The 26336-nt window shown below is 47.6% G+C and overlaps 1 protein-coding gene across 2 annotated transcripts in view; it reads left to right on the forward strand.

Annotated features, from left to right (window-relative positions):
• Positions 1-26336, forward strand: part of LYST (lysosomal trafficking regulator) — a 568355-nt gene that overhangs the window by 478114 nt on the left and 63905 nt on the right. For both annotated transcript variants that reach the window (XM_077486620.1, XM_077486621.1), the window contains exon 40: positions 25905-25971. In XM_077486620.1, the coding sequence (XP_077342746.1) occupies positions 25905-25971 (67 nt within the window). The remainder of the gene's footprint in view (positions 1-25904; positions 25972-26336) is intronic.

A 26336-nucleotide genomic window follows, 5' to 3' on the forward strand; every position in this document is an offset into this window, starting at 1 on the left:
CTCTTCCTGCCTCTGTTCTGCCTCAAATGCCCTGTCCATTATTCCACGCAGCGTATGCTCCAAGAGGTGGACAAGAGGTACAGTGTCACTGATGCATGCACTGTCACTGCTCACCATCCTTGTGGCCTCCTCAAACGGTGACAGGACAGTGCATGCATCCCTGATCATGCCCCACTGGCGTGGTGAGAAAAAACCAAGCTCCCCTGACCCTGTCCTGGTGCCGTAGTTGCACAGGTACTCTGCTGCGTGTGCAGCCGCTGCAGCATGGCCAATGTTGAGTTCCATCTGGTGGGCATGTCACATATAAAGCGGTTCTTGGGCAGGTTCAACTCCTTTTGGAGCTCAGCCAGCCGAGCACAGGCATTAAATGATCGGCGGAAATGCACACAGACTTTCCTGGCCTGCTTCAGGACATCCTGTAAGCCGGGGTACCTGCCCAAGAACCGCTGCACCACCAGGTTAAGGACGTGAGCTACACAGGGCACATGGGTCAGTTGTCCCTGTCGGAGGGCGGAGAGGAGGTTGGTGCCATTGTCGCAAACCACCATTCCTGGCTTAAGCTGGCGTGGCGTCAACCACCTCTCGGCCTGCCCCTGCAGAGCTGACAAAACATCCGCCCCAGTGTGGCTCCTGTCCCCCAAACAAACCAGCGCAAGCACGGCATGGCATCGTTTTGCCTGCGTACTTGCGTAGCCCCTGGAACGCCTACGGAGCACCGCTGGTTCTGAGGACAGAGCACTGGAAGAGGCCATGGAGGAAGAAGAAGAGGAGGGGGTGGAGGAGAGAGGTGTGTCACAACCAATAGTAGCATTTTGGAGGCGTGGTGGCGGAACAACCTCCAACACTACTGCACCTTGTCCTGCATCCTTCCCAGCTGCCAGAAGAGTGACCCAATGGGCCGTGAAAGACAGGTAACGTCCCTGTCCATGCCTGCTGGACCATGAGTCAGCGGTAATATGCACCTTACCGCTGACCGCCCTGTCCAGCGAGGCAAGGACATTGCCTTCCACATGCCGGTAGAGAGCCGGAATCGCCTTCCGTGAGAAAAAGTGGCGTTTGGGGACCTGCCACTGAGGAACCGCACATTGTACAAACTCACGGAAGGGGGCCAAGTCTACCAACTGAAAAGGCAGCAGTTGAAGTGCTAGCAATTTAGCCAAGCTAGCATTCAACCGCTGGGCATGTGGATGGCTGGGAGTGAACTTCTTCCGCCGGTCCAGCAGCTGGGGCAGGGATATTTGCCTGCTATAATCGGACGTGGGTGTACCGCTAGCAGAGTTCCCGGAAGCACTTGGCTGTGACGCACCTAATTCTACACCTTCATTCCTCTCAGAGCAGGTTTCAGAGAGGACTGAAGGTCTAGTGGGGTTGGAGATGCCAGCTGATGAGGAGCAAGGAGAGGTCCGCTTTGTTCTTTGGTGTGGGTCTTTGAGGTACGTTTGCCAACGAGCTGCATGGCAGGTCAACATATGTCTGGTCAAGCATGTGGTGCCCAAGCGGCTGATGTTTTGGCCACGTGAGATACGCTTGAGACATATGTTGCAAATAGCAGCAGTGCGATCTGATGCACTCGTCTCAAAAAAGGCCCACACCAAAGAACTTTTAGAATAACGCGCAGAGGCAGCGCTCTGCACAGGCGGAGCTCTGCGGTGTGATTCAGTCAGTGTGCTGCCCCTAAGCTGGCCCCCGGAGGGCATCCTGCCTCGTTGGACATGTGCCTCCTCCTCCTCCTCCTCCCTCCTTCCAGGCACCCACGTGAGTCAGTGCCCTCATCATCCCCTCCCTCTTCATCGCTGTAGCAAACCTGGCAGTATGCTGCAGCTTGTGCAACATGACTGCCAGAGTGCTGTCCTTCTTGAGCATCCCCTCTGTCTGCGCTCACGCTACTGCCTTCCTCTAGCTGAGTGTCATCATCAGAGCCCACAAAACACTGGGCATCCTCCTGGAGCATGTACCCAACACTGTGCTCAAAGAGTTCAGGAGACTCCTCAGGAGGACGTGGTGGGTCTAGGGAAGGAGTCACTGATGATGACATTGAGAGGAGGGAAGACGATGCGTTGGCAGCTGCTTTGCTACTACCCTGAGACTGGGTGAGAGAGGATGAGGAGGATGAAGAGAGCTTGGTCATCCACTCTATCAAGTCGTTGGCATGTTGTGGTTCAACATGTCCAGCTGCCGAAAAGAAGGACAAGCATGTCCCATGGCCACGTGCTGATGACAATGCACCGCGTCCACGACCAGCACTGTTGTCTCTAGACACAGAGCCTGCTTGCCCTCTTTTATCGGCTCGCGCCTGTCTGCCTCTCCTTGCTGGCCTTCCAGACATGGTAATGGCCTGAAGGGAGTTGGGTAAAACAGCAGTTGGGTAGTGTATATTGTGCTGGAGGCACACAACACCCACTAACTCCTGCAGATGCCTTTATTATAGAACACCAGAGATAAAGGGGTATATACAGATGTATACTGTGCTGTGCTGGAGGCACACACAACTTCCAATAACTCCCGCAGATGGCAAGTGGGCTCAAATAGAGAACAGCTATGTAGGTGGATATAGCGGTATGTACTGGGTACAGAGCACGCAGACAGCACGCACTATCTCCTAACACTACTGGGTACAGAGCACGCAGACAGCACGCACCATCTCCTAACACTACTGACTGCAAGCTCTATTATTAAAGATAGATCACTAGCTATATAGGTGAGGTGAATATAGCGGTGTATACTGCGGTCAGGGCACGCAGACAATAACCAGAGAACACCAGAGATAAAGGGGTATATACAGATGTATACTGTGCTGTGCTGGAGGCACACACAACTTCCAATAACTCCTGCAGATGGCAAGTGGGCTCAAATAGAGAAGAGCTATGTAGGTGGATATAGCCGTATGTACTGGGTACAGAGCACGCAGACAGCACGCACTATCTCCTAACACTACTGACTGCAAGCTCTATTATTAAAGGTAGATCACTAGCTATATAGGTGAGGTGAATATAGCGGTGTATACTGCGGTCAGGGCACGCAGACAATAACCACTACACAACAGCAAGATAGAAAATCGGCCGAAAACGATCGGTGTGTACTGTGTTGAAGGTACACAGAACACCCACTGCTTCAGACGCCAACACACTACACGAGGCCGCCGCGATGGCGGCCTTATATAGTGTGGGGCGTGCACTACACAGCCTGAGCTATGATTGGCCACAGGCATCCTGCCTGTGGCCAATCATGGCTCTCCTCACTGCTGGCGCTGCGATTGGCCAAGCATGCGGGGTCACAGTACATGCTTGGCCAATCATGAGCCAGCAATGCACTGCGCCATCGCAGTGCATTGTGGGCCGTGAGCGCCACGCGATTTTTACGCGAACAGACCAAAATGTTCGGATTTCGCCGAACGGAGGAACAGCCAATGTTCGAGTCGAACGTACGTTCGACTCGAACACGAAGCTCATCCCTACCGAGTACACTAAGATTAGATCCACCGGGGCTTAAGTGTACTTCCCCTATGTTGGTATATAAGCTTCTCCCTGGTCGATGGGAGATTCTCTGATCTCCAGTGCATCATCAATTTCTGGACCTGGAATTGAACTTTGTGAATGGCCTCTCTAGTATGTATTTTCCGATCATATTCTTTTAATACACTCAACAGACAAGTCTAGTGGTAGGGAAACTTTAAATACTGAATTAACAGACTTCATCCCAATAAGTGTGCAACTTGGGGCACCACCATAAGAGATGAATGAGGTGTCCGTGATCACGTTTACAACATGTGCATGTGGACTCAGATTGCAAGTTCATCAACTGAAGTCTATGAGGGGTATAGTATATCCGCAACAGTATGTACAGCTGAGTAGGTCTTTGTGATGCATTCAGTGAGCATGAGCCTACTGCCTGAAATGCCCCCTCCCACTGCTCTCCATCCATCTGGCCTACATTTCTCTCCCATTTTATTTTCTTACATCAGTGGACACAGAACCATAGTAGTTACTATGTGGGTTATATGGACCACTGATAGGTGATGGACACTTGTACGCCCCTAAGGCAAGATGTGTACTCCCTATATAACCCCTCCCACTACTGGGAGTCCTCAGTTTTTTTTTTTCGCCAGTGTCTAAGGTGTTGGTCACCTTAGACACTGTGCTGAGCCCCACTGGAAGCTTCCTTGCTGGGGTTAGCCATGCTTACCGAATCCGTCTCGATGCCCTTTCATGGGCTAAATGAATGGTACCTGTGCCTCGTGTCCAAAGAAACAAGGTTTTGCTTGCGAACGTTTCTCTTTAGAGAGCTGGACCCTGGGATTCAGTACTTTTTGGTAGTAAGGCCATAACATTTTTACTGGCAGGGTGCTGCCGCAGGTCCAGGATTGTGGGTAACCTGAGGTTCCCATGTTCCTGAAGGTTTTTTAACGGTCTCGGAGCCCACCATGAAGGGTTTTTATCTCAGATAACCCTGTTGTGAGGAAGAGGTAAGGGAGATTTTCTCAGGAATTTCTCCTTCTATGTATAATATTGTCATGCCTATGTGTCACCATTGGGGGCTGTATTGAGCACTCGCCAACCTGATGCTGGAAACAGCACAGAAGCCTTCACATCTCCTCTCCTTCTGCCACAGATCCTCCGTTAAGAAGGGGGGGGGGGGGTCTGGTTCTCTTCCTTTTCCCCCAAAAATCGTTTTTCTCTTATATTCACCGACCGACACAGCTCCTCTCTGTAACAAATGGGTTGTTAGCCTTATCACTAGGAGAATACTAGGCAAAGTTGTAACACAACACTCAGAACTCCTAGTCCCCCCAGGGGGCGGTCCCTCGGGCTACAACCCTCTACCCTGCAAAGAAGCATCAGTTTTATTTTGCCTAGTAAAGGAGAAGGACCTAGGAACCCTGCGGGCCCATCGGTCCGTGCTTTTTTACGCAGAAGCTTGGGTTTTTGCGCAAGATGAATGATCCTGTGATCTACTATCAACAGCCGGCTGGGTGACAGGCTGGATACCCTTATCCTTGTCACCCCAGTCCAGCCATCGAGCGTGTGCCGGTCACATCTACAGCTCAGCAGGCCATGACATACCTCAGCTCCAGAGGTGGTCGGTGAACTTTTATGCTCTGGGGAGTACATATGACCGGGCTACTGATGTCTGCGTCACAGTATGCCGAGGCCAGTAGCTACCCTGTACCAATCAGGTGTAGATCTGCAATGAAATGTCTCCCAGGACTGGTAAGTACAGCTCTCCCTGCCTCGGCAGGGCTGAGCAGCTGGGCATTCCCTGGAAGGTAAATTCGGGGGTCCCTCACCACCCTCTCTTCTCTCCCCTGTCCATATCTTCTCTCCCCTCCCCCTCACAGGGGGGTGATCCATGTGGTGCTGAGCGGTTGTGTGTATGATCCCTGAGGGCTCTCACCTGGGATAGGGGACTGGCTGGCTGGTGGTGCCCTGGATCCTGTGTGTTAAGCTCCCGGGAGGTGCCTGTGAGGGTCTGGCTGTGTTTTCGGTGCAGCGCTTTGCCTCTGTCACATTTGTCTCTGTCCCTCATGGAAGCTGGCCGGCAGCCATTTTCTAGAAGCCTGAACTCCTCAGGGTGGTGAGTCCAGCGGGTTAGAGCCCCTCAGTCAGCGGCAACAAGGAGGGTGGGACTGTCACTGTCCTAAGTCCCCTTCGGGTGGCAGACAGGGTAGGGTCAGCATGGCTTCAGAAACTGGTGTTTCTTCCCCGAAATCCAGGCAATTGCAATCGGGTCACTTGCGGACTGCGCAGTTGCCATTGACACCCTGATGGTCCTCAATTCGTTTGTCGCCAAGATGGAGGCGGTGCGTGGGAAGAAAGGTGCTAAAAAGACGTGTCCTCTGGGTAGAGCTCTGACGCAGACTCGGGTCCTGCTGAGGCTGGTGACCCCTGCTCTGTCTTGTCAGACGATGCTGACCGGGACCATTTGGATAGTGAGGATGAGTCCCCGTCTGGGTCCGGACGCAACAAAACGCTTGTTGGAGCACTTAACACAGCTGTGCATGATACCCTGAAGATTCAGGAGCCAGGGGATCCCTCTGCTGATGTACCAGTCCTGCAAGCCAGCACGTTCACCTAAGGTGTTCCCGTATCTGACTTAATTTGACAAGTTCATTTACAAGGAATGGGGTCGCCCGCAACGGACCTTTTCAGTCCCCAAATACATGGCGGTGCGTTATCCCTTTGAGGAAAGCCTTCTCAAAAAGTGGTCGGCTCCTCCGGTCGTGGACCCCCCAGTATCCAGGTTAAATAAAGTAACCACGATCCTGGTTGAGGGGACTCCTGCATTCAAGGATCCCACGGACAGGAAGGCCAAGGCAGTGGCTCGTTCCTTGTTTACGGTTTTGGGGTCAGCCGTGCGACCTGTACTGGCATCCGCACTTGTGTCGCAGATACTGACTGAGTGGGCAAAACGTTTGCACTGCGAATTGGACGAGCAACAGGCTTCCCCTGTCTGCGTGGAACTAGCAGACCAACTAGTGCAAGGCCTTAAGTACGTCTCTGGCGCGGCCCTGGATACTCTCCCTCTGTTATCCAGGACTTCAGTGTCAGCTGTGGTGCTGAGGCGCCTAATTTGGCTAAAATGCTGGTCTGCTGACCAGGCATCCAAAAATGACGGATCTTCCCTTCCTTGGCGACCGGCTCTTTGGAGCCTCATTAAATGACATTATGAAAAATGGCACCGGTGGTAAGAGTACCTTACTCCCACAGGCCAGGAAGGCTAAGGAGCCATGCCGTAGGCAAGGGCCCTCTTTTTCCACTCACAAACGGCTTTTTCATCCGCCCAGAGCTTCGACAAAGTGTCCCCAGCCCAACAGGACACCCACGGACGGTCAATAACATCCCTGGAACCTCAAGCCTAGCAAGCCTGTGAATAAAAGTGCTACCGCATGAAGGTTTGGGGGACACGGGTGGGGGGGTCGCTTCGGGAGTTTACAGCCCGGTGGTCCTCCTGGTTATCCGACCAATGGGTCTGTGATCTGATTTCCACAGGCTACAACAGGGGTGCCTAACCAGTGGCCCAAGGACCACATGTGGCCCGCGACCTCCTGCTCTGGGATGGCAGGTTGGCAAGCCCAGATTGTGGGTTGCCAACCCGCCATCCCAGAGCATCAGTGTTGTGAATAAATCCACTGGTAGAGCTTCTGTTAAAAAGAAAAAAAAAAAGCCACTGATAGAGGAAGCAAGCGGCTGCAAAGCCGCATAAGCCGATGCTTCCTCTATAGCACCAACTCCTATCACAGGTGGAGTGACACCAAATTAGATGATGCGATCTGCCTGGGACAACAGCCAGCAATGCCTGAATGGAAAACTGTTATTAAAGGTAAGTTTATTACTTAAATCACAGTGTATAAATGGGCATATCTGTTCTGCGGTGGTTACTGGGCTGCTTTCAAACTGAGCCATAGACTTCTGTTATTACCTGCAAGTTTAGTGCACTTTCAGAAAGTGCACCACACCCACAGCATATAGTAGAAGTCTATGGCAAAGTACAGCTAACGTGCAGGAAAGCCACAGGTGAACTTGTCTGTACCCTCTGTGTGGGTAAACCACAGCACATCAGTGCCCCATTGACACTACCGGTCTGACCCTCCGTTCAGCTCTATCGAGCCGCAGATGTAAACGGACTTGTGGCCATTTGCACCGCACTTGCCCCCAATCCGATCCGTCCCCTTCTATCTGGGCAGATGGGATCCAAGGGCCCATAGAGTAGAGTGGGCTGTATCCGTGTCGGCTCTGCATATGCACAATGGACATGGAACTGTCATCCTTCTGCCCGACTCATTGTGGCCTGCGACCAGTCACCAAGTCGTTTAAGTGGCCTTCGCTCTTCAAAAGGTTGGACACCCTTGGGCTACAAGATAGTTTCTCTCTTGGCCGCCAAACAGATTTTTCCCCTCCAGCATACCCGTATCCCCGGTTCGGGAGGCCCTGTTGGGGGCGGTAAGGGAATTGCTGAATCGTGGGTTGATTGTACCGGTTCCGGAGTCAGAGCACTTCCAGGGGTTCTACTCAAATCTGTTTGTGGTTCCCAAGAAGGAAGGGGTATGTCCGATCTTGGACCTAAAAGCCCCCAATCACTTTGTAAAAGTGCAGAGTTTCAGAATAGAATCAGTTCACTCAGTAGTCACTGCACTCCATCAAGGGGACTCCCTGGCATTCTTAGACATCCAGGATGAGTTCCTGCACATACCCATTTGCCTTCGGCATCAAAAGTTTCTGCGATTTGCAGTCGGGGAAGCCCACTACCAGTTTGTGGCTCTTCCTTTTGGTCTGGCATCGGTCATATCGTGAGAGCAAATGCTGTTGCTTTCAGAATAAATAAACCCATGCTGCAGTTGAATGGCGTACCTGCTAAGCAAATGATGGTTAACAATAAAACAAAATAACATTACAGCATAACAGTAAGATATGCCATACCTGCAAAGCAAATATAATAAAACATAGTAAGAAAAAAACATTTTTTAATCCAATCTGTGCCTAAAAATATATATGCCGAAGCATGGGGGCAATCCGCCCCTAATTTTAGGAGCAAATCACTTCTCCACCCCTGCCCCCATGCTTTGGCATATATGCTCTTTTTTTTTTACTCTGGTCAGATTACTTCCTACAGCGATAGAGTCATGACTTAAAATCGTGGGAGCAAACGATGTTGCTTTCAGAATAAATGAACCTGTGCTGCAGCTGAATGGTGTACCTGCTAAGCAAATGATGGTTAACAATAAAACAAAATACCATTACAGTATAATAGTAAGACATACCATACCTGCAAAGCAAATACAATAAAACATAGTAAAAATAAAAAATACCATTCTAAAATACAGGAACAATAGAGAGAGACCAATAGAGTGAGTGGACAATAGTGGGCAAACATGAGAGAGAACAATAGAGAGCAGAAAAATACAACCACAACTATTTTTGGCTTTTTTGTTTTCTTTACACTTTTATATAAACTGTTAAGTTCCAGATTAGGGTCTCTCAAAATGTGATGGCCGTCTCATCTTCCGAGACCCTGTGTTAGTGTGCCCCAGGACTGTGTAGTGCTGTACCCTATGCTAATACTCCACTAGTGTGTGGTAGCGTTCAAAGCAGTCACCAAAGCAAAGACCAAGTTGGCCAGGACAGGAGGGACAATGAAAACGAGTGTCACGCTTATATCTGCGCTTTCTACGCAAATATAGGCGTGATACCCTAAGGATGACACCAAGTCCCACACAATCTTACCAATGCTCCCTATGTAGTCTGGGCAGTTTTGCGGCACTGTGTAACTATCTCTTCCCTCATAAACCATAAAACTATATGTATAGCCTGTTGCCCTGTCACAGAGTTTATACATCTTGACCCCATATTTGACATGTCATGATCAGGTGTCGGGCTTAAAGACCAATCGCTATAGCAGTTGCAGGACTACCACCGAACAGCAGGATAGGTACACAGGCAGTCACTCTGACAGATGACACAGGCTAACCTGAGGTGTGGAATCTAAGTACTAGCCGGTGTTCACCAAAGTTCCTGATGGTGGAGATGGATTTAGCTGCGTTCTAGTACCAGGTCCTGAGCAAGCCGGGGTCCAGTAGCAGATAAGGATTAAACAGCAGTGTGGTCAGTAAACAAGCCAAAAGGTCGGTAACGAGAAGTTGCTGGTTGGGATCAGGCAGTAGAGTAGTCGAGGAATAAACCAAGGGTCAATCACGAGTGGTAGCAAATACGGACGGCAGCAGGGACGACAAGAGCAAGGCACTGGCTGAGAAGGCACAATAGTCTGGCAAAGAGCAAGTGCTGAGACTAGGCTTATATAGGAAGTCCATGAGAGGAGCAAGGAGTTCAAGGTTCAACAATAATCAAGACTCAAGGTAGGGTTGTCCAATGGATCACATAGGATTGTCCAATAGATCAGGCAGGGCGCTGTCCAGCATTCCAGATAGCTCAATGGGAAATATCAATGCCAGACACAGAAGAGGTCCCGGGTTCAAGCCCATTTTCTGACAACATGCTTGTTAGGAAGATACTGTTTGAATAACAAGCAGCCAGAAAACTTTATCAGGAACTCATCATCACAGGCAACTTGATTGGGAGTAAACAAGGCTGCAAACTGCTGATTGAAGTGGTTTATGAGGGGCCAAATTTTGTAGAGCCGATCATATCCAGGGATGACAGAAGTTCATTGTTGTTGAAATGCATGAACCGCAAGATCTGCTCGTATGGTATCCTGGTCATGGAGGCAGAGAACACGGGCATATGGTGAATTGGGTCAGTTGACCAATATGACCGCAACTCACTTTTTTTTTAGTTATGCCCATGAGGAGGGATAGGCACAGGAAGTTCTTTAATTCAGGGACCGTAATAAGTTTCCAGTCTCTGGCAAGGGTCAAATGGGGATTAGCGGCGATGAATTGACCAGCATACAAATTGCTTTGGTCCACAATAGATCTGTAGCAATCTTCCGTTAAAAACAGCAAAAAAAAAATCAAGTGACGTCAAATCAACTGTTTCCACCCAAATTCAGGGTTAGCAAGTGAATGGGGGAAGTACTGGTGCTGTAGAAGTGGTGGGCTCCCAATTAGGATTGGCAAATGCAGCCGGAAGGGCACTATGGGCTCAACGGGCCTATCTGTCTTCTTGGTGGCTGTGGGACACTAGTTGTGCTTGACACCCCACCAGCTTGAACTGCACTTATGGAACTCGCCATGTCACCATGTGATACTACAGTGCTGGTTTGACTACGAACAGGATTTACTAGGCTGCTGGTGCTTGCCAGTTCACCAGAAGGATGAGTGGCACTAGTACTGTCTCAATGCTCCATATGAGAGCCCTGTGGTTCTTGCACCACAACAGCAGAGCTAGCTTTCAGGATGCCGCTGCTGTCTATGGGTTCGTATTTTGAGCCTGAATCTGACAGATGAGTTCCTCTTCATTCTAATCTGTCATGCTCAGAAAAGTGTAGGCCTCTTCACTAGTGTACCTTCGATTTGACATTTTGGACTCTAAATTTACTGGTACACTAGTGAGACTCAAAGGAAAAAAAACCTGTCAGCAACTGCTTCCAAGGCTACCAAATAAACTGTTAGCGTTCACAGGGATCAGGCCTGACTCTGCGAATGCTGCAGTTATGTGTTAAGTGGTTTGTAAGTGACAGTGATTGATACTGCACTTGTGTGGGCTGGGCTGGGTGGAGGGGCTAAACCCTCGACGTTACATAATGTTTCCCCACCCATACCATTTTGCTGCAGTGAAACTGCGGCGGCTGGTTGGGAAGTGGTTAATGCAAAACCGTGTGACAGAGTGCTAAAGGCCCTAATAGCAGCTTGCTGTTGGCTGTAAAGAAGTTGCACCCATGATATGCAAGTAGGACCGAACCCAAATTTTGCTAACTGCCCACAAATAGTTCCAGTCAATGCTGTCAAACACCTTTGTGGCATCTAGTGATAGCAAAGCCCTGCTACCTATGTTATCCTCTGTAGACTATAGATCCAGGAATAAACAACTCAGGTTAATGGTTGTAGACTTATTGGGCATGAAGCCAGCCTGGTGGTCATGCACAAGAGATGTAATGACTCCATTCATCTGAATTTCTAACGTCTTTGCCAGGATCTTCACGTCACTCTGCAGCAACAAAATAGGTTTTCATGACCCCTGGTCTACTATTTATTTTCCTGGCTTGAGAAGTAAACAATGTTCACTTTTGATACGGAGGGTGGAAGAACTCAACACTCCAGGGACCTATTGCAAACCTTTCTATGGGGATACCATCCTCCCCAGGTGCCTTAGAATTAGGAAAGGACCCGACTGCCTCCTGAAGTTCCTCTATGGAAAGTGGGGCCTCCAACCCCTGCCCCTGGCCCTCCATCAGTTCAGAGAAGGATATATTTTGAAGATACAGGTCTTCCTGTGCATAAGTAGTACCGGGATAGTAAAGGGATTCATAGAAACCAGCTAGTTTTTGCATAATCATTCAGGTGGACTTATTAGGGGACCAGCCCAGGACTTTGTGCCTGTGGCAGGGGATCTTTGATGTGAGTTCACAATCCTCGCCAAAAGGTGACCGTTTTTTTCCCCCTCCTCAAAAAACGCCTATTTAGAAAAAAATCTTTGTTCTAATCTTTGTTCTAATAATCTTTGTTCTAATGTCACAAATGTCAGCAAATGTCAGGCAGATTGGCCAGCCTGCCACGCCTCCTTATTCGGGTCAGAAGTATCTGTAATATACTGTTGTTCCAATACCTGTACCCGAGATTTCACCTCAGCCTTTAGGGTAGAGGAAGTGTGTTTCACCTTATTCATTTCTGTTATCAATATACCCCTCAGGTAAGCTTTAAAGACCTCCCATTGCTGCAGGCAAGAGCCATTGGGACCCTGAAACGAGAAGAAGCGCATCCTCCCCGCCATTTCATCATGCAAATTAAACTGCTTCAGCCAGAATGCATTAAATTTCTACAGGGCTTTAGGTAGTGTAACAGGCTGGGATACCATTAGGTGTACCGCCAAAAGGGGAGTGGTCTGACACGCTGTGGGGTCTATAGATCAAATCAGAGACAAACTGGAGCATGCTCAAGCTACCCACTCCAAGCTCAATTCTAGACAGGTTACCATGAGATTTAGAAAAACATAAATTGCTTAACATTAGGGTTACTATGTTGCCAGATATCCACTCAGCCCACATCTTGCAACAACCTCGCCAAGTGAGTGCCTCTGGAGAGGGCAGAGGAACCCAGGGCTGGATCTCTATCCAAGGCTGGATTCAGACAGCAATTAAAATCCCCAACAACTATGCATTTGGCCTGCCATCCATATATGAAATTAGGAGCCTGAGCGCTGCTGCCATAAAGGGTGGAGGAATGTAGACACGAGCCAGTATACATGTCATAGAACCAAATCGACAGTGAACAAAACAACCTTCCGAGTCAACTTTACCGTCAAATTCCCGATAGTCCAGGGCACCATGCATCAAAACACTAACCCCCCCCCCAGAGTAGGAGGTATGCTTGGAGTGTGGTGTGCTTTCCCCACCCAAGAGTACCTTAAATGGCTCACCATCTCTGCTGTCAAATTAGTTTCCTGAAAACAAAATACCACGGGGTTAAAAAATTTTAAGGCACATAAAGATCATATTACATTTGAGAGGTGAGTGAAGTCCCCTTATATTCCAGGATCCTATAGGAATCTTCGCCATGGAACATGGTAAGTCAGTAATAGCATTAGGTATCTATAAGATATGTGTATATGAGTACGCAAAGAGTACCACTTGGATTAGGGCGGCACAGTGGTGTAGTGGTTAGCACTCTCACCTAGCAGTAAAAAGGGTCGCTGGTTCAAATCCCAACCACGACACTACCTGCCTGGAGTTTGCATGTTCTCCCTGTGCCTGCGTGGGTTTCCTCCGGGTACTCCGGTTTCCTCCCACACTCCAAAGACATGCGAATAGGTTAATTGGCTTCTGTCCAGAATTGGCCCTAGTATAAGAATGGGGACCTTGGATTGTGGCTCCCTGAGGGTAGGGAGCGATGAGAGTGCAATGTACAGGGATAGGAACAATTGTAGACACTCACTCAGGTTGAACTGGATGGACTGGTGTCTTTATTCAACCTTACTAACTATGAAACTATGAAACTATGATATGCAATGAACCAAACGCACCATGTAGCTCCAGTGTTGTCAAACCAAATCTTTTCCTTTAGTGAAAACGCTGGGAGAACACCAGCTAAAGAAGAAAAGTTTTTCAAAAACTACAAACCAAATTGACTATTGTTCGTCGCATACTGCCAACAGGGCAGAATTAGCCCCAGGATAATCGCTCTCATTAGCTCGTGCATTGTTAGAGATTGTAAATCCACAGTTGGAGTTTAGTAGCGCTCCTCTTGATCTGCGAAAATATTACGTCCCCCAGCCAGAGAACATCTGAACAAGTGAAATTAGTTTCTGAGTCAAGATATTAAGCATTCAAGATGGGTTTTCACTTTGCAACGAATAGTGGACCCGGAGATCTGCTGTCAAGCTTCCCCCTCATTTCGCCCTTGCTGCTTTAAGGCCTGCTCATTACGATCAAGCCAGGTCAAAGCATTTTTGGCTGTCTCAAAAAACTGTGCTTGGCCTCGCACTGTAACCCAGAGTTTGGTGGGATACAGCATAGCATTGGACAATTGTAGGCGTCAAAGTCAGCGTTACACATCAGCAAATTTGGCCCTACGTCTCTGGACCTCCGCCAAAAAATTGGGGTAAAAGGACACCCTGGTACCATTGTGTTGAATGTTAGCCCATTCCTGAGCCTGCTTCAGCACTATTTCTCTGTCACAATAATGAAGTAATTTCACCAATAAGCATCTGGGCGGACCCCCGGGTGGGGTGGGCGAGGTGGCACTCTGAGTGCATTCCACCGCAAAGAAGAATATTTCCAGAAACCAATTCTCCACAAAATGTTGTGGGGTCCTCTACCTTCCACCCTTTCAGGGAGGCCCGCAATGCGCATGTTATTTAATCTAAGACAATTCTCCATAGCCTCCGCTCTGTCATTGACATCTGGTATGCTAAATTGGTATCCCATGCTACAGGAGGTAGTTGATCTTCCATGTCACTGACTCTGCTTTCCACATCCATGGTTCTCATCCGGATTTTTTGTAAATCCTGTCGCAGCAGCGACACATTCTCCTGCAGGCCCTCAAACTGCTTTTTCAAAGTATTCACAGATGCAGAGCAGTTGTTCATCGCCCTAAGGATGTCTGCTAAGGTGGGCTGAGCAGAGTCATTTATGTCTGAGCCGTGTTGGGCCAGAACCGTAGGTTCTGTCTGATCAGCCTCTCCAACATATCTCTGGGGGCTTCCTTACTCTGGGTTTTTGTACAATGTGGGTTCCAGGTCTTTCATCTTGTCAGTGCCTCGTGGAGCCCCCTTCTCTATGATCGTAGCGGAATCTTGTAATTCGGGACCCACGGCTTCAGACTGTCCTGTACGGGTCATTCCCGTAGTACAGAAGGCTGGCATGTGTTCAACAGTGATCCCTGGATCGGTATCCAGCTGCATATAGTGGTGAATAATTGGTACATTGGCTGGGGGAGGATCTATCGCGGTTCAGCAGCAATGAGTTGTGGGCTATGTGTCCTCTCACATGCCGGTCCTGGCCACACCCCTCTAGTGGGGAGGTTTTAATAGAACTCCAGTGCCAATCTGCTGTAAAAGTATTTCAGAATTTGTTAATAGAAAAATGATGTACACTTTCAGACTCAACTGAAAGGGAAAGCTTTATTAACAAAAACATCTAGTTTCCTGTTTGACTTGGTGATTTAGTGGCTTCTTTATTTACTGACTCACAATCCTGAAAGTATGCAGTTAATTGTTCTGGTTTCTTTTTACAAGTGTTTGTTCCTTGTTTTTGGCTCTCCAAGATAAGAGGCACATATTTGGCTTAAATTAAAGCCAGAGATGACCAGACAGCCAAAATGTGCAGAAGGAGGTCAGCAGTGGCTGCCACTATATTTATATTATTAAAGGTATGCTTAAAGGTATGCTTTTATATCACTTGGTTTCCTAGGTTGCAGTAGGCAACCATATAACGGTGGAGGAATTTCCTTCCTTTAAGGATTCTGTAGACAGTTAACGGTATCAGTGGCCCACGTTATGTTTACTATTGCAGGTTCAGTGTTAGCCACTGACCTAGTTTTTCGCAGATGCTTAAAATTAGTCGGCCAAGCTCTTTTGCAAAGATCTGGGTACAGGACAGGTGTCCATTTGTCTTTTTGGAACTGGCAGATCATATGGTCCAGGATTTTAAGTACTTGTATGATGCATCCTGCTTCTCCAGCTCTTGGGAAGCTGTCTTTGATGAGCCCTTTGGTATACAGTGCATCCAGAAAGTATTCACAGTGCTTCACTTTTTCCACATTTTGTTATGCTACAGCCTTATTCCAAAATGGATTAAATTCATTATTTTCCTCAAAATTCTACAAACAATACCTCAAAATGACAAAGAATTTGTTTGAAATCTTTACAAATTGATTAAAAATAAAAAGCAAAAAAAAATCGTGTGTGTATGTGTATATATAGTAAGTATTTGCCATGACACTCATATTTGAGCTCTGATGCATCCTGTTTTCATGGATCATCCTTGAGATGTTTCAGCAACTTGATTGAAGTCCACCTGTGGTAAATTCAGTTGATTGGACATGATTTGGAAAGGTGCGCACACCTGTCTATATAAGGGTCCTTAGTTAACTGTGCATGTCTGCAGCAGGTCCCAATGAGCACAGTGGGCTCTATCATCTGTAAATGAAAGAAGTTTAGAACCACCAGGACACTTCCTAGAGTGGAGCACCCAGCCAAACTGAGCGATCAGGGAAGAAGGGCCTTAATCAGGTGACCAGAAACCCAATGGTCACTCTGACAGAGCTCCAGCATTTTTATGTGGAGAGAGGAGAACCTTCCAGAAGAACAATCATCTATGCAGTACTCTCTGTTCTAAATGGAAAATGTCATGTCTGGTGGCAGCATCATGCTGTGGGTTTGTTTTTCAGAGACAGGAACTGGGAGACAAGTCAGAATTGATGGAAAGCTTAATGCAGCGATGTATAGAGACATCCTTTAGGGAATGTTCATCTTCCAACAGGCAACGACCCTAAGCACACTAACAAGATAACAAAGCAGTGGCTATGGGACAACTCTGTGAATGTCCTTGACTGGCCCAGCCAGACCCCAAGGTAATTCAACAAAGTATTGAGCAAAGGCTGTGAATACTTATGTATGTATTTTTATTTTATTTTTTAAATATGCAGATATTTCAAACTGTTTTAACATTGTCATTATGGATATTGTTTGTAGAATTTTTAACAAAATAATTAAATCTATTTTGGAATAAGGCTGTAAACATAACAAAATGTGGAAAAAGCGAAGCGCTGTGAATACTTTCCAGATGCACTCTAAGTGTTGGTCTGCTGACCAGACAACTTCCCCTACTAGGGTGAATGTCTCTTTGGTGCTACTATCAATGACGACAGGCACCTTACTGGAGGAAAGAGTGCCTTCCTCCCACAATTTAGGAAAATGAAGATGCATAGTTCTTCCCAATTTTGTACACAGGAGGTTTATTTGTTTTCCTTGGCTCTTTGTAGAAGGGTGTCGAGCCCTCTAAGGCCCCCACTGGTGGTGCCCAACGTTCCTGCCCTCTCGTTTTCAAATGCCACATATGTGCCCTCATCAGGATTGCATGATGCCCCCCCCCCCATTTCCCCCTTTCTGGGATGGGGGGGCATATGCCTTTTTGCAGGGCTATGGACCTCCCTCGTCTCTGACAACTGGGCCCACAAACTGGTTAAGTCTGGATCCAAAATGAACCTCTAGCAGGTTTATCCGATCCTCAACCCCAGGCCTTGAATGGCTTTGCATGGGGGCTGAAGTTCAGGATGGATTCCTGCCATTTGGTGGTGCCCCTCCTTCCTTAGGGTGATTTTTTATTTATTTTTTTGGTCTATCTAGGCATTGAGGACTTTGCAGTTGAGGACACACATTGTCAATTCTGGGGTCTTCTTTCAGTCTGGCCTCCGCTTTTCAGAGTTTTGCAAGTTGCTTTCCCCGTTACTGGCATTGCCGTAACAAAGGAGGATCGCTGGAATGGCTACCTGGACGACACTTCCCAGGTAGCACTAAAGGGGTCACAATGCACTCTCTGCAGGCATTCAGATGGTTCCTGACTTTAAAAACATCTGGTGGGGCCCCAACAAAGGCGGGACTATCTAGGCCTGGTCTTCAACTTGGCACAGGCCATAATGTCTCCCACGATGGACAAGTTCCAAAAACTTCAGACTGCAGTTCACATGCTCATGTCTGGCAGACAGTCTTTACGGTCCTGCTTTGCAGGTGCTAGGTCCGCTGGTGTCCATCTTAAAGGGAGTCCTGTTTGTGCAGCTCCTTAGGTTGGTTCTGCAGAAGAAATACCTAGCCAATGGGAGAACTTTTCCACTACCTTGGATGGCCTGATTCGTCCGGGTCTGTCAGCCAGGGCCTTCCCATCAGGTGGCTTTGGTCTCCCTCTCTACAGTTTTTGAAGTATTTCTCCTCCTCTGGGCAGTGATCGTGACGGACACCAGCTTGTTTGGCTGGGAGAAGATGCACTGGGTCAGGATTGCCTCAGGATCAGTGGAAGAGGTTCAATCAATGCCTGAAGCTATAGGCGAACAGGCTGTGTTGAGATTGATGGACAGATCTTTTCCGAAGGCTGCCATTCAGAATTTTATTCTACAATGCTACCGGAGTGGTCTATGTAAACCTCCAAGACAGTGTGAAGTGTGTGAGAGTGGCGCTGGAGGCCTTGTGCATCCTGCAATGAGCAGACTTTCACGTACTGGTTCTATCCACCATGTACATTCTAGGTTTGGGGAACTGGCAGGTGAATTACCTCAGTTGTCAGACTCTGGATCAAGGAGAGTGATTCCTGTACCCAGATGTGGGCCGCGGATCTGCCTACAATAGGACATTCCAACTACTGATCTTCTGGTACCTTGCCTCCACAGAAAGGTGCTGGAGTGAGGAGTCCCCTGGCGTAAAGCAGCGGGCATGCTGGTGGTGCCGTGGGATCAGTACCATCTCATTTATGCCTTTCCTCTTCTCCCATTCCTTTCTTGTCTGTTGTGCAGGATGGATGGTTCTAGTCCTTCTGGTGGCTCCGGACTTGAGTTGTCAACCCAGGTACACTGATCCGGGGTGGCTGGTCACAGAAGCTTGATGGTGACTGCCTCTTGGGAAGCTTGCCTGTGCCAAGGACCAGTATTCACTCTGCTTACTGGTTTCTGGCAATATTGAGGCGCTTGCATGTTCAGATGCTTGTTTGGGCCGCAAGGCTTTGCAGGATGCTTTTTAGGATTCCTTGTTCTCCAGGAACAGTTTGGGTGGTTGGCATGTTTTTCTCCTGGTTTTTCTTTGCCCACCCCTTATTGAGACACTGCTTTCGGAAGTCCCTATGGTCAAGAATAGAAGAGAGCTGTGTCCGTCAATGAACGCAAGAGAAATGGGATTTTTTATTATTCACAGTGAAACGCCTTTCTCTGAGTTGATTGATGGACGCACCAACCACCCTATTTCTTGTTATTAACTGGTTTGCCTATAGCAGATAGGGGTTTTATACCAGCCAGGACTGCCCATAGGCGGTGACAATTTTTTCAGCCTAGTGTCCTATTCCTGTAGGTGGCACTAACAACCTTATGGTAAACAATAGAAGAGAGCTGTGTCCATCGATTTTCTTGGAGAAATTTAGTTTTTTTGCTGCGTACCAAAAATATATTTTTTTCACTGACTCATTCTTTTTAATTTGTGATATATACCTTATTATTTGTATACAAAAACTTGTTTGTATGATTAAATACTAGTCACTTCAGTAAAGTGATACAAATTATACTGTGTAAAGCAGTCTGTAGATGGGCTAATTCTGCAGCTACCCTCAGACTGTGCCGCAAGATGCAACTTGTGTTTTCTGACCTCATATCCAGCATTTTAGTTCCTTTTGTTAAAAATTGAGAATTATGATTTTTAGACCCACAGAAATGCAGTTACAGTAAATCCTTGGTTTGAGAGTGTTTTGCAAGACAAGCAAAATCTTTAAATACGTTTTGACTTGATATACAAGTGATGTCTTGATATAAAAGAAGCGTCATGTCACAACTGAGAATGAAACAGAACAGAGGCGCCTCTAAGTGTAGCAATATGGTTACATTTAATAAAGGCAAAACATTTAGAAACTCACATGGTTGATTAAAACAATCACATCTAAATATGCAGGCATCCAGAGTAAAGCTGTCCACATAGACTATTCTCTGCATCACCATCGATGTCTTCCCTTCAATGCTGCACTCCATGAGTAGTGATGTACGAACTTCCGACGGGACGTTTTGCGAACGCGGCCGATAGTTCGCGAACTGTAACGTTCGCGGCGGGCCCCATTGACTTCAATGGGAGGCGAACTTTGCAAACCTACAGGTCAAATTTGCAGCCACAAAATAATTACTAGCTGTGCAAACATAGTCCCACCACATGGCCAATGACATAACACATATATGAGGTGAATCTAGGATCGACAACTACAAGCATTCTTTTTTTATATGTGAAATTGTGACAATTCAGGACTATGGAGCGCATGAAGGCAATGGAGGAGAGGGAAGGTCAGGGTAGGCAAAGAAGAGGGTGCAGGAGATGATCACCAGCAGCGTGACATACAGCAATGACACCTGCACCGTGATAGAGAGATCTGACGCCAGCACCGTGATAGAGAGCACTGACATCAGCACCGTGATAGAGAGCACTGACACCAGCACCGTGATATACAGCACTGACACCAGCACCGTGATAGAGAGCACTGACATCAGCAGTGTGACATCAGCAGCTGCTTACGGTGCAGGTGTCAGTGCTGTATATCACGGTGCTGGTGTCACTGACACCAACACCGTGATATACAGCACTGACACCTGCACCGTAAGCAGCTCCAGGAGGAAGTCCGCATAGCACAGGGATGGTGGGAGCCCCTCATAATGAGCATAGCACAGGGATGGTGGGAGCCCCTCATAATGAGCATAGCACAGGGATGGTGATAGCCCCTCATAATATGCACAGCAGAGGTACAGCCCCAGGAGGAAGTCGGCACAGGGATGGTGGGAGCCCCTCATAATATGCACAGCAGAGGTACAGCCCCAGGAGGAAGTCAGCACAGCACAGGGATGGTGGGAGCCCCTCATAATATGCACAGCAGAGGTACAGCCCCAGGAGGAAGTCAGCACAGCACAGGGATGGTGGGAGCCCCTCATAATAAGCAACCCCAGGAGGAAGTCAGCACAGCACAGGGATGGTAGGAGCCCCTCATAATAAGCAGCCCCAGTAGAAATATGACACCGCTCAACCTCTTCAAACAGAAGGGCACGGGCATATAGTACGGTGTGCTTTTTTTGGACAAGGAAGTGAGCCAAATGAAGAAAGAAGGTCTGTGTGCTCGATTAAAAAAATTGTTTATAGACATATACATGGTCTACTGGTCACATGTGTTGAATTCCTCCGAGATCCATGCCTCATTCATTTTTAGAAATGTGAGGTAGTTAACACTGTCGTGAGCTAGGCGAGTACGCTCATCGGTCACGATCCCCCCTGCTGCGCTGAACGTCCTTTCGGACAGGACACTGGACGAGGGGCAAGCCAACAGTTCGATTGCAAATTGGGAAAGCTCTGGCCAGAGGTCAAGCCTGCCCACCCAGTAGTCCAGGGGTTCATCACTCCTCAGAGTGTCCACATCGGCCGTTAACCCGATGTAGTCGGACACCTGATGGTCTAGGTGTTCCCTGATGCTGGATCCGGATGACACCTGTCGATGGGTCGGCTGAAAGAATGACCTCATATCCGAAGTCACCAACACATCTTCAAACTGGCCTCTTCTTGCAGGCGATGTTGGATTGTTACCCGCAACTCCTTCTCTGGGAGTGGGAATTGCTCCTCTGCCAGCACACGCAAAAGCAGAATGCAGCATTTCTCGAAGCAAGGCCTGGAAGTGCTCCATTCTGACAGCCCTCTGTGACGGCGGTAACATTTCCGCCATTTTGTGTTTGTACCGGGGGTCTAAGTACGTTGCCACCCAGTACTGGTCCTTGACCCTTATGCTTTTTATACGGGGGGTCCCTATTAAAACACTGGAGCATGAAGGCCCCCATTTGCACTAAACTGGAAGTGGTGTGGTGGCCTGGCTCCTGCTCATCATCCAGGATAATGTCGTCCTCTTCATTCTCCTCTCCCCATCCACGCACAACAACAGGGATCCCAGAAAGCTTTAAAGCATGCTCTTCTTGCTCCTCCTCATCCGCCCCGGCACCATCCTCCTCTGACTCCTCTTCAGACTCCTGTTGTTCACTTGTCTCAGAGTAGCCCCCCCTGGGAATTCATCCAGCATTGCGACTTCCTCATCTTCCCGCTCCTGCTCCTCCACAGCTTGATCAATGACACGATGCAATGCACGCTCCATAAAGAAGGCATAAGGTACCATGTCACTGATGGCGCCATGGCTGCGACTGACCAGTTTGGTGATCTCCTCAAATGGGTGCAAGTATAGGTGCAGTGCAGTGGGTGCAGTATAGGGCAGCAGTCAGCAGTAGTACACTTCAACCCTATATATTGTGGACCTATTCCAGTCCTTAAGGAATAGCAGACTGTACCTCACTCAACCCTATGTACTGTAGTACCCTATACCTTACCAGTCCTTATAAGGACCTTTGTGGAACTAGTAGGTTGTGAATGATTAGCAGACTGTACCTCAGTCCCTATACTGATAAAGGACTGCTGCAGCAGAAGGGCAGCAGTCAGCAGTAGTGCACCTCAACCCTATATATTGTGGACCTATACCAGTCCTTAAGGAATAGCAGACTGTACCTCACTCAACCCTATGTACTGTAGTACCCTATACCTTACCAGTCCTTATAAGGACCTTTGTGGAACTAGTAGGTTGTGAATGATTAGCAGACTGTACCTCAGTCCCTATACTCATAAAGGACTACTGTAGCAGAAGGGCAGCAGTCAAGTATATAATATTTCTATATTTGGAAGAAAGAATATTATACGTGTACAAGCCTATTACCATACCAGTCCTGAAAAGAACCTTTGTGGACCTAATAGTAACAGCTACTGATTAAACTGACTGTCCCTCAATGCCACACACAGCTTCCTGCCTGTCCCTATTTAAACTGACAAAACACAGGCTGCTGGAACAATAACTTGAATAGCACTCAAAACTATATCCTGTACTACTTTACCATACCAGTCCTGAAAAGGACTTTTGTGGACCTAATAGTAACAGCTAATGATTAAACTGACTGTCCCTGCTGCACACAGCGTCCTGTCCCTCTCTCTACACTGACAAAAGACAGGCTGCTGCAACAATCACTAGCACAGCAGTGCCTCAAACCTATATCCTGAACTACACCTAACACCTATACCATACCAGTCCTGAAAAGAACTTTTGTGGACCTAATAGCTAGCGATTTGGGTCACTGCAGTCTCTCCCTGCTCCACACAGCAACCTCTCCCTATAGTGACATACGAAAGAATGTAAAATGGCCGCCGGATCGGGTCTATTTATAAGTTAGGGGGAATGTCCAAGTGTCCATGTGCTGTAATGTCTCAATTGGCTGTCCTGTACCCCATGATGGATGTGTCATCATAGGTCAAAGTTCTTTTACACAGTAAACACGAAAGTCTGCCTGGCGAACGGTGGCAATAGTCCGCCGATTGGGCGAACAGCCGAAATTCGCTGCAAAACGACCCCGGGGGAACCGTTCGGCCATCCCTATCCATGAACACTTCAAGGCTCGCTTTCAAATTGCTCTACTGCAGGGTAGTCTTCCTGGTCACGATTACAGACTGACGGCATTGAGAGCCAGTAATGCGGAGGAGGGTCTGTGTGCACAGCTTTACCCCAGATGCCTGCATACTTAGATGTGCCTCTTTTAACTACTTCCGGACCGCCCGCCGTCAGTCATTGCATGTCGGCAGTTTGACGTTGAATACCCCGGTATCTTTTAAAACAGCGGCCGACCGCTTTGACTCTTTTGGTCTCTGTCGCATATTCTCTGCGAAATCACTTTCATCGACGGTGGGAGAGGGGTCTCTGCCACTTACCTGAGCCCTCTGTAGGGCCAGAGACGATTGGGTCCTCTCCCCGTCTGAGACATGGAGCTGAGTGAGTGAAAAGATGGCTCCCGCTCAGCTCCATACCATTGTATGACAGAAGCGACATCAAACATCATTTCTGCCCAATGATCTTAAAGAAAATACTTTTTATTTTATTTATTTTAAATAAAAAGTAAAATAAAAAACATTTTTTAACCACTTGCCGCCCGCCCTATAGGCAAAGGACGGCTGCAAAGTGGTTTCAAAATCCTGACCGGACGTCCTCGGGAATTTGAGCCACTGCGCGCCCCCGGGGGCGAGCATCGCGGCGATCGTTGTTGCGGGGTGTCAATCTGACACCCCTCCGACGGAGACTCTTTACCATGTGATCAGCCATGTCCAATCACGGCTTATCACAGTGTAAATAGGAAGAGCCGGTGATCGGCTTTTCCTCACTCACATCTGTCAGACGTGAGTAGAGGAGAGCCGATCGGCTGCTCCTCTGAGAGGGGGGGGGGTCTGTGCTTATCGATTATCAGCACAGCCCCCCTGAGGATGCCCACACTGGACCACCAGGGATGCCACCACACCACCAGAGATGCCCAGCACCAGGTATGCCCCCTAGACTACCAGGGATGCCAGACAGTGCCCACAATGGATGCCAATCAGTGCCCACAATGGATGCCAATCAGTGCCCACAATGGGCATCACTGATTGGCATGCATTATTGTTTGGCACTGATTGGCATCCATCAGCACAAAACAATACAATGTCGCCGATCGGTGCCCATCCGTGCCGCCTATCGGTGCCCATCCGTGCCGCCTATTGGTGCCCACCCGTGCTGCCTATCGGTGCCCATCTGTGCCGCCTATCCATGCCAATCCGTACCAGCTATCAGTGCCAATTTGTGCCACCTATCAGTGTCCATCCGTGTCGCCCATCAATGCCACCTATCAGTGCCCATCAATGCCACCTCATTGGTGCCACCTCATCAGTGCCGCCTTATCAGTGCCAGTCAGTGCAGCCCCATCAGTGCCCATCAATGAAGGAGAAAACATACTTATTTACAAAGTTTTGAAACTGAAACAAAAAAAACATTTTTTTTCTCCAAATTTTCAGTCTTTTTTTATTTGTTTAGCAAAAAATAAAAACCGTAGAGATGATCAAATACCACCAAAATAAAGCTCTATTTGTGGGAAAAAAATTATAAAATTTTCATTTGGGTATAATGTAGCATGATTGCGCAATTGTCATTCAAATTGCGACAGTGCTGAAAGCTCAAAATTGGTCTGGACAGGAAGGTGTTTAAGTGCCTGGTATTGAGGTGGTTAAAGGGCCCTATCCTGCCAAGCTCGCACACAGAAGCAAACGCATACGAAAGACGTGCCCGCATATGAAAACTGTTCAAACACATGTGAGGTATTGCCGCTATCGTTAGAGCGAGAGCAGTAATTATAGCTCAAGAGCGCCTCTGTAACCCAAAACTGGAAAACCTGTATACATTTTTAAATGTCGCCTATGGAGATTAAGGGTCAAAGTTTTTCGCCATTCAATGAGCGTGCACAATTTTGAAGCATGACATGTTGGGTAACAATCTACTTGGCGTAATATTATTTTTCACAATATAGAAAAAAAAATCGGTCTTATTTTTTTATTTAAAAAATAATTTTTTTCCCAAAAAATTGCTCTTGTAAGACCGCTGCGCAAATACGGTGTGACATAAAGTATTGCAACGAATGCCATTTTATTCTCTAGGGTGTCTGAAAAAAAATATATAATGTTTGGGGGTTCTAAGTAATTTTCTAGGGACAAAACCTTATTTTAACTTGCAAACAGCAAGTTTGAAAAATAGGCTTGGTCCTTAAGTAGTTAATCATCAACCATGTGAGTTGCTAAATGTTGTACCCTCATTAAATGTAAACATATCACTACACTTAGAGGCGCCTCTCCTCTATTGTATACTCTGTAGCTCCTGCTGGATTTTGCTTCTGATCCCCTTGTGGAGGCTGCCATTTGTTGATGGACATTTTATGGTTACACAACCTATCACGTTGCTATAATGTTTTTATATGGACTATAAACTGAAGGACTTATGAATAAATGGTTGTGGAACGAATCATCTGAGTTTCCATAATTTCTTATGGGAAATTTTTGCTTTGATATACAAGTGCTTTGGATTACAAGCATGTTTTTCCAGAACGAATTATGCTCGCAATCCAAGGTTTTATTATACTTGGCATCTACTGGATCATACTGTTGTGTCTATCATGTTAATTTCACCTACTTATGCTTTTTCAGGAATCTTGTCAAGCCTATTGCTGTACAATCGAAAGAAAAGGAAGATCGGTACATAGATAATTACAAGGTAATCATAACAGTTTGCAAGAGATATCATGGCTACTTTCAATGAACCCTTAAAGCAAAGTCACTCCTTTTAGTAATTTACAGAATTTGTAAGTATTCGGCTTCTCATTGCAACTTTGGAATAGGCTTATAAAAACTTGACTGCCCATGCAAAATATACATATAAAATGTATTTAAAGGATAAGGCCCCTTTCACACGAACGATGCGTTCAGGCCCGCCTGTCAGTTTTTCAGGCGGACCTGAACGGATGCTCCATAGGGGTCTATGGAGCGTCGGATGTCAGCGGTGACATGTCCGCTGACATCCAACCCGCTCCGATCCGAAAAAGTGTGACGGAGGAAAAAGCTATTTTTCCATCCGTCATC

Source organism: Lithobates pipiens, unplaced genomic scaffold (genome assembly GCF_037356315.1).
Source record: "Lithobates pipiens isolate NorthernLeopardFrog02 unplaced genomic scaffold, aLitPip1_a1.2 Scaffold_18, whole genome shotgun sequence".
NCBI classification, from domain to species: Eukaryota; Metazoa; Chordata; class Amphibia; order Anura; family Ranidae; genus Lithobates; species Lithobates pipiens.